The sequence below is a fragment of the Astatotilapia calliptera genome, chromosome 7 (genome assembly GCF_900246225.1).
Source record: "Astatotilapia calliptera chromosome 7, fAstCal1.2, whole genome shotgun sequence".
In the NCBI taxonomy this organism is placed as follows: domain Eukaryota; kingdom Metazoa; phylum Chordata; class Actinopteri; order Cichliformes; family Cichlidae; genus Astatotilapia; species Astatotilapia calliptera.
In genome coordinates, this window is record NC_039308.1 from 39,775,185 (window position 1) to 39,794,133 (window position 18,949).

At 37.8% G+C, this 18,949-nt stretch overlaps 2 protein-coding genes across 2 annotated transcripts in view; both read right to left on the reverse strand.

The window, feature by feature from the left end:
- LOC113026200 (carboxypeptidase A1-like) overlaps nt 1-7,610 on the reverse strand; it is a 14,210-nt gene extending 6,600 nt beyond the window's left edge. Inside the window, exons 1-8 of the mRNA XM_026174704.1 lie at nt 7,497-7,610; nt 6,819-6,900; nt 6,509-6,643; nt 6,295-6,402; nt 3,741-3,842; nt 3,350-3,451; nt 3,112-3,222; nt 751-841 (exon numbers count right to left, since the gene is read on the reverse strand). Coding sequence (XP_026030489.1) covers nt 751-841; nt 3,112-3,222; nt 3,350-3,451; nt 3,741-3,842; nt 6,295-6,402; nt 6,509-6,643; nt 6,819-6,900; nt 7,497-7,573 — 808 coding nt within the window. The 5' untranslated portion in view covers nt 7,574-7,610. The remainder of the gene's footprint in view (nt 1-750; nt 842-3,111; nt 3,223-3,349; nt 3,452-3,740; nt 3,843-6,294; nt 6,403-6,508; nt 6,644-6,818; nt 6,901-7,496) is intronic.
- A 1,097-nt stretch (nt 7,611-8,707) lies between these two features.
- Nucleotides 8,708-15,904, reverse strand: LOC113026201 (carboxypeptidase A1-like). The gene is made up of 12 exons (XM_026174705.1): nt 15,852-15,904; nt 14,862-15,060; nt 13,922-14,003; nt 13,588-13,722; nt 13,392-13,493; nt 11,214-11,315; nt 10,938-11,039; nt 10,693-10,803; nt 10,349-10,439; nt 9,703-9,902; nt 9,492-9,576; nt 8,708-9,043 (listed from the first exon to the last, which is right to left on the reverse strand). The coding sequence occupies exons 2-12, from the start codon at nt 14,927-14,929 to the stop codon at nt 8,856-8,858; spliced, it is 1,266 nt and encodes a 421-aa protein (XP_026030490.1). The 5' UTR covers nt 14,930-15,060; nt 15,852-15,904; the 3' UTR covers nt 8,708-8,855.
- Nucleotides 15,905-18,949: the final 3,045 nt, after the last annotated feature.

The window sequence follows — 18,949 nt, forward strand, 5'->3', positions numbered from 1 at the left end:
AAGCAAAGACCTGACATAGGACATGAGAGATGCACTTGACCTTTCAGTTCATAATTCATTAAAATCTCAGCAGAAATGGTCAAATTGGAAAGGTATATTGAAAACCCATTAAAAAATAGAAGCAGGAACTATTCCTCAAGACCACTTAAAGAAATTACAAGAAACTTTGGCTAAGAAATGTCATACTGTGTTAAACAGTGATGGCAGTCATACCAAATATTAATCTTTAAGTTGTTTTTACCATATATACTGTATGTCCGCATAGTGTGTGTTCAATAAATCACTGCACCTATTTCCCACTTTCCTACAAAAATATGAAGAATGAATTGCACAGTACTGTAGTACATACTGAACTATATGTTGTAATTTGCTGCAAAGACATTGTTGTTAATCAAAATAAAGAAAAAATTATATGCATTGTCCAAACATTTACTAGTACTCTATTATTTACAATACTTCATTATTTGTGTGTATTTGCTGATAATTTGTACAAAAAGACAAGAAAGACAAAACTAAGAAATACTTTTTAAAGTCACTTTCTCTTTGTCTGTGGGGTTTTACTAATGTATTGATTTATTTCCATCTTGAGGCTGGAAAAAAGGTGATGTTACTAAAGTTCAAATTTTTTGAAGAACAATACTGAGGAAGTCAGGAATGCCTCGCTCTAAAATGTATTCACAGTAAAAGTAAAACTGCAATAACCTGTTACATGAAAACATGAATACATGCATATTTAGATAAAAGATATACCTCCAAAACCAGCTTTCCAGTTCCTGTTGGGATCAACACCAACACAAAGGGACCCGGGATTAGGTTTTCTGGTCTTACGCCACATACGGGACTGGAAACATCAAAGCATCCCAATATGTGTGGGTTATTAGTTTAATTGTTAGGTATATTTACGTTAAGCTTTGATTTAACTTTAAATAAACACATCCATTATCCATTCAGTCATCAACTACTATGGTGCAGTGGTTAAGACTGTTGCCTCACACACTCTAAAAAGTAATTCAGAGGCTTAGTAAATATCACTATAAATACAGTATAAGTTAGATGAGCCTGATAAAATCTATGAATATTCTTTTAGTAATTATTTGAGTTTGATAAGTTGAAATAAATGTCTAAAATGTTAACTTATATGTTTGTGTTAAATTAAGGTATTCATTTACATTTATCTCAGTCAAAAATTCAGCATGTGGTTCACAGAATACCTTCTTTGCATGTACTTAATATTTTTGTTTAAAATTGAATCAAAAGAAATAGGTATCTATACTCATCAGTATCTTGTACCAAAATCATTAATTATTCAAATCAATATTATTTATTGTCAGCAACTACAACTGAAAAGTGTAAGTAAAACACGATATCGTAGAGTAATTGAGTACCATGAGCCTTTTTCATTGTTTTGTTCATTTTGTTTTTTAAATACTCTGAGCTTTTGTGTTTGCTCTCCTGGTTTGCCATTTATCCTTCAAGTATGTAAGGTTTTGAGCTAAAAGGGAAAAGGCTCTTGTCTTTTTAGTGCTTGTTTATTTCAAGTTATTGCCATGTTTATGAAAATTACATTTTCATTTGGAAAAATGTTTAACATGTGGTCATTTTTCATACATGTATTATGAAAAACACAACTACATATTAGGTTGTTTGGTTTTTTTAGACTTAGACTACCAGTGAAATACAATAACATTCATATTTGAAAGTTAGGGGGTGATCAAGAGTCCTCAAGAGATCGAGGCTCAAAGGTTGGCAGTTCATCTTGTAATAGGAAGGTTGCCGGTTCAAGCCCCGGCACCGACAGTCTCGGTCGCCTACTGGTTGCCTACTGGTGGTGGTCAGAGGGCCTGGTGGCGCCACTGTCCGGCAGCCTCGCCTCTGTCAGTGTGCCCAAGGCAGCTGTAGCTGCAATGTAGCTTGCCATCACCAGTGTGTGAATGTGTGTGTGAATGACTGAATGATTCACACACACATTCAGTGTGAATGACTGAATGATTCACACACACCTTCAGTGTGAATGACTGAATGTAGTGTAAAGTGCTTTGGGGTCCATAGGGACTAAGTAAAGCGCTATACAAATACAGGCCATTTACCATATTTAATATTAAGTACAATTTTAATTACGTTCAGTTTACAATATTAAGTAAATGGAACAAAATTTCGGATTAACTGACCATCTCTATTTCAGTTACTTTGACCAAGCATGTCAGTGTTATTTACTCAATTTTTTCATGTTTGTGTAACAACTACAATTATTCATTTCAACTTAACATGTTTAAGCTTTAGTTATATTCAATTGATCAAGTATATTGAACAGATTTGACTGGTTTCGAAACTACTCAATATTTTTAAGTGCAAAAGTGTTGCCTCAAAAATTTTAAGTAAATGTCAGTTTTAGTTTTTAGAGTGCACCAAGGACATTCCTTGTGTGAACTTTACGGGCAATGCTGTGTGGAATTTGTATGATCTCAATTTTCAACTTTTGCTGGTTTCTGCTCCAGTTTCCACCCAAAGACATGTTCATTTGTTTAACTGCAAATTCTAAATCCTGTATATGTGACAGGTAACACAGTAGCTGAGCCCCTCGTGAATGACTGAGCTTCTCAGCCTATCACTAAGATAAATCTGCCCACGGTGGAAACATAGAGTGGCAGCCTCATTTTTAAGCTCAGCTCCTTCTTCACCACAACAGATTGCACCAGTTCGTATGTAAACCTCCCGTTTCACCCCACATCATAAGACCCCAAGATAGTTAAACTGTCCATATAAATTGTGAACAAAAACTGTGACAGAGGACAGCAGTGCTGGTGTCCAATATCGGCCAGGAATTGTTGTTTTTTTTAAATTATTGCTGTATTACTGTCAATACAGACCAAGCTCTCACTGCGATTGTACAAATATATAGGATATTACACCTTCTGATAGTACAGAGTTAGGGTTAGAATCATTGTGATGTCCTGGACTTTACAGGGTTTAAACAGCTAGTTTTTGTTTGTTTGTTTGTTTCTTCTAATTATTATTTTTTTATAGAAGATAATATTGTAAAAATGTAACAAATTCATGTCAGTCCCTGAAAATGAAACTATGATGTGAAAAGTCTAACTATGACAGACTCACATTGGTGTGGGTGAAGGCGTAGCCATCAGGGTTGGTCACAATCTCCAGAAAGATGTCCATCTGATTGAGGACTGCGGTGAGTTTAGGGTCACGTCCAAAATCAGTCACAATCTAACAATAAAAATCAAAAGGACACAATTTTGAGTGTAATCAGTTAGCTATTGGAATTTGAAGAGACAGAGAAGATCAAACAACAACAAAAAAAGTATTGATGCTAATAGCCAGACTGCCAAAACACCTTCTGGGCAAACCATAGTCCGCTGGCCTGGGTGACCCATTCTCTTGAGTGGATTCCAGTATCAATCCAGATGGCAGGGCGGTTGGTTCCACCAGTGCTGAACTAAAACATGGGAAAGGAAAGCATGAGGTCCGTCCATCCATCCATGCACCCAGCTAGCCATTCAATTCAGTTCAATTCCATTTATATTTATATACTGCCAAAAAACATCGACAGCAACCTCAAGGCGCTTTATATTATAAGGTAAATGCCCTACAATAATAATCCATCCATTTCTAAAGGCTAATAAATTTAAAGGTACTTGTTGTAATAACAGGGTGTTTGTTCTTTTTAAAGAGCATGCATTCATTGCCATGATATTCATTCAGTTCTTTTTCAATAGCAGGTTTACCTTGAGCACATTAAGGGGACGGTCCTCATAGCTCTGACCAATCACTATCTTGCTCACCAAGTTGGGGTTCTCAGCCACCAGCATGTCCTGAAAGGAGTAGATCTGAAAGACAAGTGAAGTCTTAATAGATAAGCACCAGGTAATTGTTATACAGTGGTCCCTTGTTTATCGCGGGAGATACGTTCTAAAATGACCCGTGAATGATAGGTGAAACCCGCGAAGTAGCCAACTTTATCATTATTATTATTTCATTTTATTTTTTACATTTATTAGATGTCACTAGACACTTTATACACTTTTCTCAGACAGGCGTGAACATTTTCACACTTTTCTCTCCTGTTTAAACACTCTCAAAGTTCGAACCTTCATAGAAAAATAAGTCCAGTATTATAGAATGAAACCAAAGATCAAACCCTGTTTCCAGGTCCAGAACATGGGAATAGAGCAGCTGCGAGAGAATTCAGTATTAATGAGTCAATGGTACGGAAGTAGAGGACGCAAGAAGAATGAGTTGAGTAAAGTTTGACTTATCTGACTGTTTGGTTTCGCTTAATTGGCCTTATAATCCGGTGTGCCTTATGGTCCTTCCTTTAGCATGTTCATAAGTCCAACTTTTTGTGCGATGGTTAGCATCTTCCTCTGTCTTTTGGGTGCTACCGCAGGTGCCTTTGGCCGTGCAAAATGTTTCGTCGACAGTGTTATGTTTGTTGGGGAGAAAACTTACAAACATACAGTACAGCACTTCAGTCACACTGCTAGCGATCGAAGATTTATGCAAATCTGACAAGCTGAACGCATTCTGTACTGTACAGGAGACACGGCACGGAGATTGATTGACAATGGTCTACAGCCGATCAGGACGCAGAACACAATGCACTGTAAAAACAAAACAAAAACAAAAGCATGCAAAATTGCACAAAAAATCTGCGAAACAGCGAGGCCGCGAAAAGTGAACCGCGTTGTAGCGAGGGACCGCTGTACATAGCTCAGCACTCAGAGACTCCACTCTGTGACTTTATGTGGTCTTTCACTTTGTGGCTGAGTTGCTATGGGTCCTAAATGCTTCCTCTTTACAATATTATCACTTATCACAACAGAGAATATCTAGGAGGAAAGACATTTTACAAACTCACAAATGTTTTAAAGGCAGACTGCACAGCTAGGCACTTGATTTAATACACTGGTGACCAGAGATGGGCAGTAACGCATTACTGTAATCCGATTACTTTTTTCAAGTAACAAGTAAAGTAAGGGATTACTATTGCAAAAACGGTAATTAGATTACCGTTACTTTCCTGTAGGAACACTGCGTTACTAAAACCGTGATTTTTTTTTGCAAGAACGTCTCATGACAGTGACGTAAGCGAGTGCGACATTGGTGACAACAGCTGTGTGCAGATCAACAATGGATAATATATCGAGTGCGGGAGAGAGTATGAGCATGCCGTGCGTTTAAAGCGTGAAAGTACTGACCTTACTTTGAGTTTGATTCCATAAAAAGTGACAAAAACATTAGTGTCCGTTGTGCGTGGGAAGAAAACTTCTTTTTACAGCAAAAAAACCCCTAAACTTCCGAGTAAGCACCGAGTGCGCTAAGAGGTAATGGGAAATTCACAGAGAAACTCGCAGATTCTTCCACTGATCGCTGCAGCACACCTGCACCAGGGTAAACCTCCGCCTACCCTACTCCTGCTATACAGGTGAAAATAGAGCAAAAGGACCGCTGAGTCTTTGATGTTATTTATTTTCTGCTGTGTTTTACTTGCATCTATTTGAAAGAGTGTAAACACAAAACATATTTTATTTTATGTGCTGGAATGTGCAGAAAATAGGTTTAAATGTTAAACTAATTTATTCAAGTCAGAATGTTGCATATAATAACAATTTTTTTAAAGATTAAAACTAATAAAACAACTTTTAAAAGGAGACCTTTCCATTTGATTACATTTTGTATGATGGATTATGTAGAAAAAGTAGAATTGGGCTGAAAGATCTATCGCTTTATCACCTCTTCAGGTTGTAAATCGTGTTTTTAAAAAGTAACTAAGTAACTAAGTAATTAATTACTTTTGAAAATAAGTAATCAGTAAAGTCACGGGATTACTTTTTGGGGGAAGTAATCAGTAATTAGTTACTGATTACTTTTTTCAAGTAACTTGACCAACACTGCTGGTGACAGTTGGAATGAAAACGCCTGAATTCAACTATTGAGCGAAATGGCCAAACATTTTTGTCCATATAGTGTATATGTTGAGAAAAATATGGTAAACATAAGTGAGTAACAAAGTTATTTGCAAGTCTGAAAAAATCATACAACAATAATAAGCAGTTAACGTCACCTTTTCAAAAATCACTGGGCTCCAATACCTGCTATTCTCAGACATATAAGAATATATTGCATATGTTATTGTATATAACCAAGAAAAAAAAAACAATACTCATCACCTTTAGTGCCAAGACTAAGGTCAAAATTATTTTTAAAAAGTTGCTGTCTCAAAATATTTGTAATTATCCTTTTACTTTTTACTTATGAAAAGGAAAAGTGTTTGCTGACCTCACTGAGGTTGTGGTAGCTAGAAAAGTCAAAGTTATCAGTGTTTCTGGGCTCAGGGACATGGGCTAAAGCAGACTCCATTGCTTTTTGCTCCTCATCCAGCAACACCTGCAGGACAGTAGCATAGTTATATGACCTCTATCAGAGAGGTACTCTCAATCTCAAATCCAGGTGCATGAGTCAGTCCAGGTTGATTCCAGGTGTCATACGTTACCTGCAAGTCTTTAATCATGGTGGAGAACTGTATATCGTAGGCTTTCAGGTAACGTTTGACCATCTTTAATTGATGTACTGGAACTCTGATATCCACAGGAAAGCCCACATCACTCACTTCCCTCCAGATGTCAAGCTAAAAGAACAAACAGTCATTATTCCCCAAACTGAGTTGAATTGCAATCAGTTTATTAGAAAAAAAGGTTCGGCATAAAAAAAATGGCGTGTCATGTGACATAACTGAATCTGTTCTTTCTATTTAAATTTTTTTTAGATTTGTCTTGACAGTGATGTCATGGGTGATAAATAACCTCCTGCTCTATCATGTTGTGCAGGTCCTTGATGAGAGACAGATGGCCATCACTCTTTGGAACGAGTCGAAGGACCTGATGCCTGCAAAAAGAGAACCACACTGTTTTACCGTTTTTTACTCAACTCAAGCATTTGCTAAGAAATTGGTACAGAGAGGGTGAAATAATGGTTTCTCAAGCTTGGTGGGTGCTGCTTCTTCAAAAGTTGAACTGTGAGAAATTGTCGTTTGTCGTTTGTTGTTGTTGTTGTTGTTAGTGTTTTCCAATGTCCTAGGCTCTTTCAAGCTGCCATTTTCTATGAAAGGTGCTCTTTAAATAAAACTATTCTGCTTTGAATGGGAATTCATGACTTCCCAGTGTTCAGCTGATTGCATTAGGTTATCAAAGGGGAAGCATTACACTTTAAATAATTAAATGTACAAATATACATATAATATAGCGACAGTACTCTATTAAAGTTTTCAAACGCAAAAATTGCACAAGTGCACCCAGGAGATATGTTGCTGTTTTAAATGCAGTGACTAGTCAGGGTGGTTTAAATCAAAAATGCTGCTGTCATTATTTTTTAACACATCCTTACTTTACTTCTAATGCTCACAGCTTTTACACATTCCCATGTATACAGCTGACTTTCACCCTACTCCAACAGCAGCGAGAGGTTCGGGCTGGCCCACTTACCCATTAAACGTTTCTTTTCCAAGAACAGCCACAAAGAGCACAGCGAATGCGAGGAGCTTCCTCATCGTGGCCAGCATTGTGCGACCAGTTCAGGGTTTAACACCATCTTTTTAAGTGTGCAGAGTCATGTGATCAAGCCACAGCCTTGTTGAAGTTCATGGTTATACATGTTTATCTTTGGCTGACTCACAAGAACGATTGCATCATGGATTTTGACACAGTGAAGTTCTGACCAGTTTGAAAAAAAGGGAAGATTACTCTTTTGCTTTTTTCATTTTATTTTTTTACAGACAGCTTGTGACGTACTACATGGATTATGTGGAAGTCCATCATTATTGATTAATCTGTGGATAAATTGATCATTAATCAGCATCCTGAAATTGCTCATATGTACATCTAAAAAAAAATATCTGACATATCTTGTCATATCTGACAAGCTTGACCCCAAGATAAGCTTTTTCAGTAGAAAGCTATCTAGCTATACGATTAACTAAATAATTAACAGAAAGATCTGCATTCTTTTTAAAGGCCTCTTCATTGCATTGACATGTGGAACAATTTGCAACTCAATCAATAGATTTTTGTTACATGTTTTATTATTATTGTTGTTGCTTTAATAGAATTTATCAGGGGGATAAATGTATTTAAATGCTTTCTTTCATCTGTCAGAATATATTAACAGACGGCATTCACGGGCCTGCCATAAAAAAAGCAACAGTTTTCGTAGTTCCGAATTTGAAAATATTTTGTCTGGAGCTCAAAATGTAAATAAACTGCTGACCACAAAAGTTCCTGTATATGTCTAATGTTTCATCTTCCTTTTTGCAATGATCACGGTGGCGCTGCAGTTTTGGGTGAGTGGCATAAAGTGCATGAAATACATGGGTTGGATGGTGGTGTGTGGTGGTGTCTCAGCTGCAGAGGGAGAGGTGGAGTGGAAGGTTCGGGGGGCTGTGGAGAGCCTGGCTGGCACAGGTGGGATATGTTTTCTAATTCTGCCTCTCCTATTTATGCAGTAGTGCCCTGGGACCAAGGCGATACAGTATGCTGAGCAGCTGGCAATGATGCTGCAGCTACGCTTTGCAACGTCTGAAAAGTCACATTACATTGAGAAAAATAATAAAAGAAGCACGCAACCCAGCACACAGTGTAGGGACACTCCTGAGGCCTGAATGTGCTACAGTGCAAGCAGGATCACAAAGAAATTCAGCTTTGATTTTGGATTGTGTTTATTTGTCTTGTGGTTTTGAGAAAGTTTGAACAGCCCTCGATCGTGATGGGTTTGAATTACTCTTAGGATGGAAAAAAGGGGGCACATTTCCCAAATGTAGGATTTCCACTTTTATACACGCACACAGATCAGTATGGGTTCTTGGAGGTGTGATCCATGATGGACATCAGAGCCAGCCAAGTCTCCTGAGCGTTGGGGATGATCTGAGATGCAGGAAGGAGGAAGCCATAGCGACCCTCATCCCTCAGCTCAAAGGTGTACGAGTACTTGATGCCCTGTTCGTAGGTCCAGTCAATGGTGTTACCACTGGCTTGGTCTAAAATTAAAATAGGCATTGTTAAAACAATGAAACGGTACTGTAAAAAAAAAGAAAGAAAGAAAAAAATGGAGATCCTGAAAAAGCTTTTAATTTCAAGGCAATAATGTTTAAATACATAAAAAAAAAACCTTGCACCATTTGTACATTTAATTTTAGCACAGTTTATACTTATGCATGAGTGGTGGTTGGTTGGTTCATAAACACCAAAAAACTGTCTGAAGTACAGACCTGTGTCGTTTTACTTTTATACAAATGGCTACAATTTAAAGCAAGTTTGAGATCCCTGCCACAACTTTTTTTGTATACACTATTTAATACCACTATATTTGCATTTGAAGAAATTAAAGTTATAGGAAAAGAAGAGAAATATTCATATATCTGGTCATTATTAGGCAAAATAATGTAAAAGAAGTCTGTACTGGTAAGTAGTGTTGTTTAAACTTACAGATAGTGTCAATGATGCTGCCGTATGTGTATTTGGTACCATACAGGGAGGTTAGATCACTGATGGCCTTTTGAGCCACCTTGTGCTGTAGAAAGAATATTATCATACTTTTTAATAAGGACTTTTGACAGAGCCCAAAGAAGATATAAGAACTATCATAAAAATAAGAATTCTAAAGAAAGAAATTAAATCAGAAAGATCTTTTTTATACCAGTTCTGCCGCGTCATTGGCAGGAGTGCTTTTGTAGCCATAGGGATACATGAGCATCTGAGAGTAGGAATGGATGGAGATGAAGGCCTTGATGTTGCCATGAGACTTCACGAAGTCCACAATAGACTTGACCTCAGACTCAGAGTGTGCACTGGGTCCACGATAGGTTTCTGAGCAGGGGCTGCTGCTGGCACCAGGTTCTATTTATTAATATAAAGAAAACCAGACAAACAGACACTGTGGTAAAGCATTAGAATGTAAAAATATGAAAGACATAAGCCAGGGGTGCCCAATCCCGGTCCTCGAGAGCTACCGTCCTGCAGCTTTTAGATGCATCCTTGTTCCCACATACCTGAATCAAATGAATGGCTTGTTATCAGGCCTTTGCCAAACATGATGGCATGCTAAAGAGATCAAACCATTTGATTCAGCTGTGTTGGAGTAGGGATGCATCTAAAAGCTGCAGGATAGTAGCTCTCGAGGACCGGGATTGGGCACCCCTGACATAAGCAATACACACACACACACACACACACACACACACACACACACACACACACACACACACACACATATGATCATTATTACCTCATACAGTGGCTGTTAGTGGCTTTAAATACAAGTGAATGGCAGGGGAAAATATTACCTCCAAAACCAGCATCCCAGTTCCTATTGGGATCAACTCCCACACAAGAAGAACCAGGATTGGGCTTCCTGGTCTTACGCCACATACGATTCTGAAACAGTAATGTTAGTCTTTGCTTGAAGAAAGATATTTTATTCTATATGACTCTCAAAATTTAATTCATTGTGCAAAACCGACTAAATACACCATTACTAATTCATCTGTATCATCTTGTCAGCTTAAGCTAATTGGGATAAGCCCTGAAAAAAATGTTTAAAAGTAAAATGAAGGTTATAAACAGACATTTGGTTGTACAGCAAATTACTCTAAAACAAATCAGACAGTAGACAGTATGAAAGACTCACACTGCTGTGGGTGAAGGCGTATCCATCAGGGTTGGTGGCAATCTCCAGGAAGATGTCCATTTGACTGAGGATTGCAGTGAGGGCGGGATCCGTTCCATAATCAGTCACAATCTAATGACAGGAAAGCAGAGGACACAATATTCAGTGCAACCTGTAAGTTGTGAGAAGTGGCAGAGACACAGACAAAAGCAACAAATGTTAATAATATTATTAAAGAAAATGAAAAAAAAAACTAAAAAACCCACCTTCTTAGCAAACCATAGCCCGCTGGCCTGAGTGACCCACTCTCTGGAGTGGATTCCAGTGTCGATCCAGATGGCAGGACGGTTGGTTCCACCAGTGCTGAACTACAAGACAGGAAAGGAAAGTAGCAAACTTCATTACAAATAAAAAATGAAGAGCAGCATGAGGGTGAAAACTCTTGCCAGAAGAGTATAGGAGGTTTTGTCTTTTTTTTTTATTTTAATGTTCGTTCAGCTCTATTGTGCAGTTGTAGTTTTGCTTGTTTGTTTGTTTTTTACCTTGAGCACATTAAGAGGACGGCCTTCGTAGCTCTGCCCAATCACTATCTTGCTGACAAAGTTGGGATTCTCAGCCACCAGCATGTCCTGGAAGCTGTAGATCTGAATGAAAGACACAATAATGCATAAGCATCAGTTGAGTGCGACATGATTCTGTACCACTGTCTGGCCTCAAATGTCATGGGGATTGCAACATGATGTAGATCAATAGGGAAATGCTAAATGCTAGGATTGCTATTAACATTCAGTTTAAATGTCACTGAAATATTGAGCACCAAGTTTCCAGTGTTGGCACATTACACACTGTACATGGCCCCATACTTTTAGAAATAAATGTCCTTTGTTGTGCTTCAAAAATGTAATTGACTTTGTTCACATGAACAGATAGAGTACAAGTAAGTTCCTCCCATAGTGATTGGTGCAGTAGTTAGTACTGTCGCTGCACAGCAATAAGGTTCTTGCTTTGAACCCCAACTGGGGTGTTTGCACGGCCTCCCTATAGATATTCTCGATATGCTCTCTATATGTTAGGTAAATTGATGATTCTAAATTGGCCATGAATGAGAGGTACAATGGTTCTTAAAATGTATAAGGCATTGTATTAATGCATGGTTAAATGTGGCTTGTAATCAGTGTTGGGTAAGTTACTTTAAATTAGTAACTTAGTTACATTACTAGTTACTTCTATCAAAAGTAACTCAGTTACTTCAAGTTACTCGTTACTTTCAGAGTAACTAGTTACTAGGGAAAGTAACTTTGGTTTTACTCAGAATTCTCTTGTTTATGTGTTGCTTCCGTAACTGGATACCCAGCAAAATTGCCAGTCTTCTAGCTTGCTTACTTGCCACAACTGCACTGTGCCACCTACCAATAGAAAGAAAAAAATAATGTGCACATTTCCACGAGAGAAATCCCACACCTGATTCTATCCTGGCCTGCTTTTTACATCCAACACAAAAACTGCAGTCGTGGTGCTTTCGATTGTACTCAGAACTCGGAAATTCTGCCTTCTGAATAGGAAGATGTAGGTAACACCAGACTGCAGATGAGCTGCTTACAGGGCTGGACTGGGACAAAAAAATCGTCCCGGGCATTTTGACTAGATTATAGGAAAAATCCTAAAGCCTTTGAATGAAAATAAACACTGTTGTGACAGTGATGTACACTGTTTTGATGGTATATATGTATCAATCTATCAATCGTTTGTTGTAAGACTCAGATAATTATTTTTTAAAAGTGAGACATTTTAAATGAGAATAAGAAAGTATTTCTTTGTGCCCCCCTTTTCCCTGTTAATGCCCTACATGGACCCCTGGCAACACTTTGCTAGACCCGTCCCTGCACAGTTACCAGCTGTCAGCTATACTTAGAAAAGGATCCTGGTGTTATTTGTCTCTCAGAAACAGTTCATAACTTCCCTTCAACTCATTCATGTTAACTAAAAGGTAAACCTGTTTCTCCATCACAGCTCTGATGATTCAGTAAGGACATCTCCTGGTTTCATCTTCATGTTTCCCTCTCATCACATATCCAAACCGATATCATGACCAACAGGTTTACAGCTGTGGCTCCAGCCAACATCAGCTGATACTAGAAATTAATATTAAATAAATTCTAACAACAGCTGATCAAGCTTAAAAGTGCTAGTACGAGTAACGCGTTCCCGGTTTTAGCATAATAACTAGTTACCGTGCTCGTTACCACAATAATAACGTAGTTACTGTAACGCGTTACTTAATAACGCGTTAGTCCCAACACTGCTTGTAATCTTAAATACTCTCAGTGGTCTCTAAGACCAGAGAATTGCTATAAAAATGCAAGTCCATTTCCTTGCCCTTCCTTGTCAGTCATGCCACTCGCTAGCAAAAACACTGCATAGAATGAAGCATCAGGTTAAGCTGCTTAGCCAAAGATGATAGCTTTTAATCAGACAAAAGGAGATACTGGTAATAGTGTGTGAAGCATCAGAAAGAAAAATGTCACAGCTGAGGGATCCTGACACTCAGTATGCTATATTTGTATGCTATATTTTATTACAAATTTAGCACATTTGAAAAAACTTTCAAAGAGTTTATTTGCTTTTTCTTACTGCTTTGCATGGGTTAGTGAAAGAAAATACACAGTTGGCTACAATCTATTCACTGGATAACAGTAGCCAGAGGAGTTTTGTGTACTTACCTCTTCAAGGGTGTGGTAGTTAGCGAAGTCGAAACTATCAGTGTTTTTGGCCTGAGGTACACGAGCAGCAGCCATCTCCTTCTGCTCCTTATCCAGAATCATCTGCAGTACAATGATAGATTTCATACTATTAGAGTTACTGAGCAAAACTATTAACAGAAAAAACTCCAGGGTGTATTCTGATCTTATAAGCAACCTGGAGGTCTTCAATCATGGCGGAGTAGTCAATGTTCTGTGTCTCAAGGTAATCTTTGACTGACTTCAAGACATGGAAGGGAACTCTGACATCCACGGGATTAGACACAGTAGTCACCCCCCTCCAAAAATCCAGCTGAAAGAACAAAAATATATTAACCAAAGCATACAAAAGAAGTTTCTACTCAATTTAGAAAACTTATAAAGATAAAAATAGAGCTATTAAGGCATTTTTAAAAATTTGTGGTTTTGTTTGTTTTCTTCTTTCTTCTTCTTTTTAAAGTTTATTTTAAACAGTGGTGGCTGGTGATGTCATTTAGTGGCTGATAAATTACCTCGAACTCCATCATTTCCTCCAGATCCTTGATAAGAGACAGCTGGACTTCATCCTTGGGAACAATTCGAAGCACTTTGTGCCTGCAAACAGCAAACAGCTAAGTTTTACAGCCTTCTACTCAGCGTATCTTGCTTGTGCAGAAAAAAGTCATTTATTGTGAAACCAGAGTTATCAGTTTAGGTATCTCAACCAGTTCTCATCGGCAGGCATCAACTGGATGCAGGAACAGTCCAGGTTTTCTAGGCACTGCATATTAGCTATTTCACATACTATGTATATATACTATGTAAAACTGCAAGAAAATTTAGATTTTAGGGTTTTATTCATGCTGTAGCAACAGAGGGGTGTCGGATAAATTACATACATACAGCACTATTTTAAATAACAGGAAGTGAGAAGCCTTAAGCTTCATAAAGTTGGACGTTATAAAAGACTGCTTGCCAGTGTTTCCTCTATAAACTATTTTTCAGTTTGAGAAAAAAACTGTTTGTCATTCCACACATTGCTGGGACTGATAGCATAAACCTGAATTCTGTTCTCTGATCCACACTTCAATCTGTGTGAGTTTGCAGGCTGAAATATTGGTTTTTGGATCTCTACACATGCATAACCTTGTGTCCTTATCAAAAAATGTATGATGCAGCTTTTCTTTTTTTCCAATCGGGAGTGTCCGAAAGTAAAAAAAGGTTGAAAGTAAAGCGCTTGGTCTTTCACAGGGACAGCAGCTAGCCACAGCTACAGATACATAGATGACACCTGGGTCAATATCAAAACCCAAGAAGTAGAAGCATTGCTAATGACTGATTAATTCAATCATGACTAATTCATAACTCTTCTTAAGGAAACTGATGATAGTGCCTACGTTTGCTCAAAAACACTGATTTACTTTAGTCTTTACTTAGTAGATAGTCTTAGATTTAGTCGACAGGTCCACTTACCCCTCAAATGTCACTTTGCCAAAAACTGCCACAAGCAGCGCAGCGAACACGAACAGCCCCCTCATCATGACCAACAGTGTGAACGTTGGGCCAGAAACAGACGTTTATGGCTGCCTCTGCCACCTGATATATGCCCAAAGGTTGACCTTGCCAGAGTTCAGAGAGCTCTGTCACCGGCTGGTCCTTTTCCCACACCAGCCTAGAGATACCAGAACCAGAAGTTGCATCATACACACATATTTTGAACAAACTGAATTTATGTTTAGTTTACAAAATAAAAGCACTGGTGCTAAATTCAATCTTAGTCTGACTGAAAACACTTTTTTTTAACATGGGTCCTCATATGGGGACATTACATTTAGGCTGTTCTGCACCTCCTCCTTCATTCTGCTCAACGAAGTGTTTAATACTTTGTTACACAATTGTCCCCATGATTTTTAAAACAAACAAACAAACAAACAAACAAAAACCTTGGAAAGAAATGCTAACCTTTGGTACTTATCAGGTCCATCTAATCCCAAATCGGTAGGAGAAATTACAAATGCATCACAAACAACAACTTAGGTCACAGGAGGAAAAGATTTTAAAAAATCCAATGCATTTCCTTTGCTTTGCTTCATTATGAATGCGTCCAGTGTAGAAAGAGCTCATTAAAACACCAGGGAGAAATACACAGCTTAATCATTTCATGCCTAAATTTGTCACTCTGTAAACTTTCTTTTTATTATTATTATTATTATTATTATTATTATAAAAAATACTCATGTAAAAAATGCTCTAACATCTTCAAACCGTTTATGTTGTCACAAATGCTAGCAATACACACACACACACACACACACACACACACACACACACACACACATATATATATATATATATATATATATATATACATATATATATATATACATATATATATATATATATACAATTGTATAAGTCAAGAACTCAAGAAGTTTATTGTAATTTCGTATGGTGACACCCTACCTGAAATGGAATACTGTTTCTCACCAGCCTCTACAGCTTAAAAAGCAAAAAGCATGATAAGAAAAGCAAATAGCAAATCCTCAAGAATTTTGTTTGATGGCTTAGTCGATGTATTAGTTGCTTAAAGATAAAAAAATAAAAATAAAACCTGTCACACTTTTCTTTAAGAGATTTTAACAAGATATTTGGGAAATAAGATAACTTGCTTTCTCATGAGAATCAGTGAAGCTAGCCAGCTTAGCTCCTCCCATAGTTGCTGTAATGTTGTCATGCAATAACTGGGAACTATGTGCACACACTGCATACGGTCAATGTGCTTTTTTAACTTCTTATTCAGTTTCCTGCATGGCCTATTTATGCTCTGGTTTTAGAATAGAATAGAATTCAACTTTATTGTCATTGCACATGCACAGGTACAGGGCAACGAAATGCAGTTTGCATCCATCCAGAAGTGCTTTAGTGATATAGATATATTACAATATATATTAGCAATAATATAGATATGTAAGTATATTACAGGAATGGGTCTATTATGGTATGTTATAATGTACACGGTATGAAGTATGTTGTGAATGTTCTATAACTATAAGTATGTACAGGCTGTAGTGAGTACAAGCTATGTACAGGCTATGAACAGGATATAAATCTGAAATAAAAAAAACTATACAGAAATCTGAGATATACAGTTATACAGAAATGGGGACTATGCAAGTTATAAACAGTTGTAGGATTAAAAATTATCGTATGTACAGAATGATTATTTACACAGAACTATACAGTAGTGCAGTTAAGATAAGTGAGATATGTGGATAATTTCTACAGAGGCTATATAAAGTGCAAGTGGTTGTGAGTGGTGGTTCAGTCCATGTTATCATTGTATTGTGTTGTCACTGATGAGGCCAATCACCGTGGTGTCATCTGCAAACTTAATGATGGTGTTGGAACCATCAGCATGTCTGCAGTCGTGGGTGAAGAGGGAGTAGAGGAAAGGGCTCATCACACAGCCTTGCGGTACACCGGTGTTCATTGTGATTGGAGATGAGCAGTGGTTATCCAGCTGGACATGTTGGGGGCGGTTGGTCAGGAAGTCCAGTAACCATTTGCAGATGAGGGAACTGATGCCCAGGTCTGTCAGTTCCCTGATGAGTTGTGAGGGGTGGATTGTATTGAATGCTGAACTGAAACAGCATTCTAGCGTATGTGTTGTTGTTGTTGTTGTTTATATGCAAATAGAGGTGATGCTCAGCAGATTTTGCTAACTTTTGATGGAGCGAGGATAGCTGTTTCCACAGATTTATTTAACCTGTGGGTGTTTATGATATAAACTGGCAAAAATTTATTTAATCAAACACTAAGACATCATCATCAGAATACACGGCTTTAATTTTGCTATGAATTTTTTTTTATTTATGACTTTATTGTTGAATAATATATTTATACAACCATATTTAGTCACTGCATCCTCATTGCTTTTCCCCATTTTATTGTTTGAAAAACAAAAACGGTACTTTATGTGAAATAGACAGATTATTTGGATGAAAAAACAATGAAACATTAATAAATCATAATCCACTATTAGCTGGTATTGAATGGCTGGCTTAAATGCTGTTTACAGCTCAGGAAGGAATCTCATTGTTCAACACAAAGCAGTGTTCTGAGCTTCCTCTCTCTTACTGGTGGAGCAGCTCCACAGATGAACTGCATCAATGAGCTAAATTCAAACCAGCTGCCTGGACACATGTACTGTGAACCCTGCATGTCAATAAAAATATTTCCAGACATGAGATAACTTGTTTTGTAATGGTACAAAAACTTTACATCTGGCGTTTTAGCAGGTGTGAGGCATTAAGAAAAAGACACCTACCAAATGTTAGTTGAATTTTCCCTGTGAAGACAGGAGGCATCAAAATCATTTTTTTTAATATGCTGGGCATCAATACCCAGCTTTTGTCTTGTTTTCTTCCCTTACACAGTCACCTTTAGTGGATGTAGTTCTTGGGAATGTTGACCTATTGAGGAGTAAGTATTGAACAGCTAAGACATTTGACAATTTGAAATGCCTTTAAAATTCCAGCATTCTAGCATCTTGGATTCCTTCTTAATGCCTGATTTAAAAGATATCTATGACATACTTGGGAATTTAAGAATTGAAAGGAAATTTACAAGGTAGCAAAGTAACGTTACTCACTAATGCCACCTCCCTCCATTGGCTGTCTTCTGTCTGCTATCTACAAGTTTTTCCTATGCAACCAAGCTGATAAGCTCAGTGCAGAGGAAAAATAAACAGTAAAAAGCATCTGCAGAATTCACACAGACTTACAAAAACAAAGCAGGCAGTATCTTTGATCCATGTGTCTGTTAAAGTTTCCTTGAACTGAACTTAGCCCCTACCAAAGTTTAGAGAGATAATAAGTGCATGAAATGTGAACTATACAAAAGAGTGTAAAATCTGTTGAGGTCACAGTGATGCAGCACTTTGAGAGTGTACAGCTTCCTGATATTCTTGCGTGTTTGGGTGGGGGGAGCTGAAAATCAGCATGGGAGGGTAAGTCCTTCCATGCATCCATACAGTTATCTGTAGGGTGAAAGGTGGGGCACACTCATTTGAACTTTTTAACTTTGGTTACTCTCTCATTTTATGTGTGTGATTTTTAAAAAGTATTATAGTTGGTGTATTCTGGTTCAGGGTCACTTTTAAGTGACCCACTTTCCATCTTGGAGTCACATTTAACAGCATGTCTTCGGACATGATGCGATTTTATTAGGGTTTGGATGCAGCGATTGAATGAAACAGTTGCCTGAGAGTTTACAGGCATACCAGAAAACATAGATCAGACATCACAGGGAATGAGAGCATCGGCGAAAAAACTGCATCAAAACACGGTTCTTTAACAGTTAACACGACAGATCAAGTGGCCGGGTGTGACAGTGCTGCTTCCACTAAACCAACACACAGGAAGTTGATAACGACTATTGTTTCCTGTCACTGAGTCAAAACTGCAGCTGTTTCGGTTCAAACCACAAACATTAGTTCAAAACACGGACCAGCTGTAAGTCTGCGGACAACGAGTCCTAAGATTATTTCAGTTGCTATATGT

Bases quoted from the DNA above. Each gene is read 5' to 3' on its own strand.
- LOC113026201 (XM_026174705.1), bottom strand. From the start codon at position 14,929: ATGATGAGGGGGCTGTTCGTGTTCGCTGCGCTGCTTGTGGCAGTTTTT. The intron at 13,723-13,921 runs GTAATTTATCAG...TTGTTCTTTCAG, and splicing joins AGGAAATGATGGAGTTCGAG to CTGGATTTTTGGAGGGGGGT. The intron at 11,040-11,213 runs GTAAAAAACAAA...CCTGTCTTGTAG, and splicing joins GTCCTCTTAATGTGCTCAAG to TTCAGCACTGGTGGAACCAA.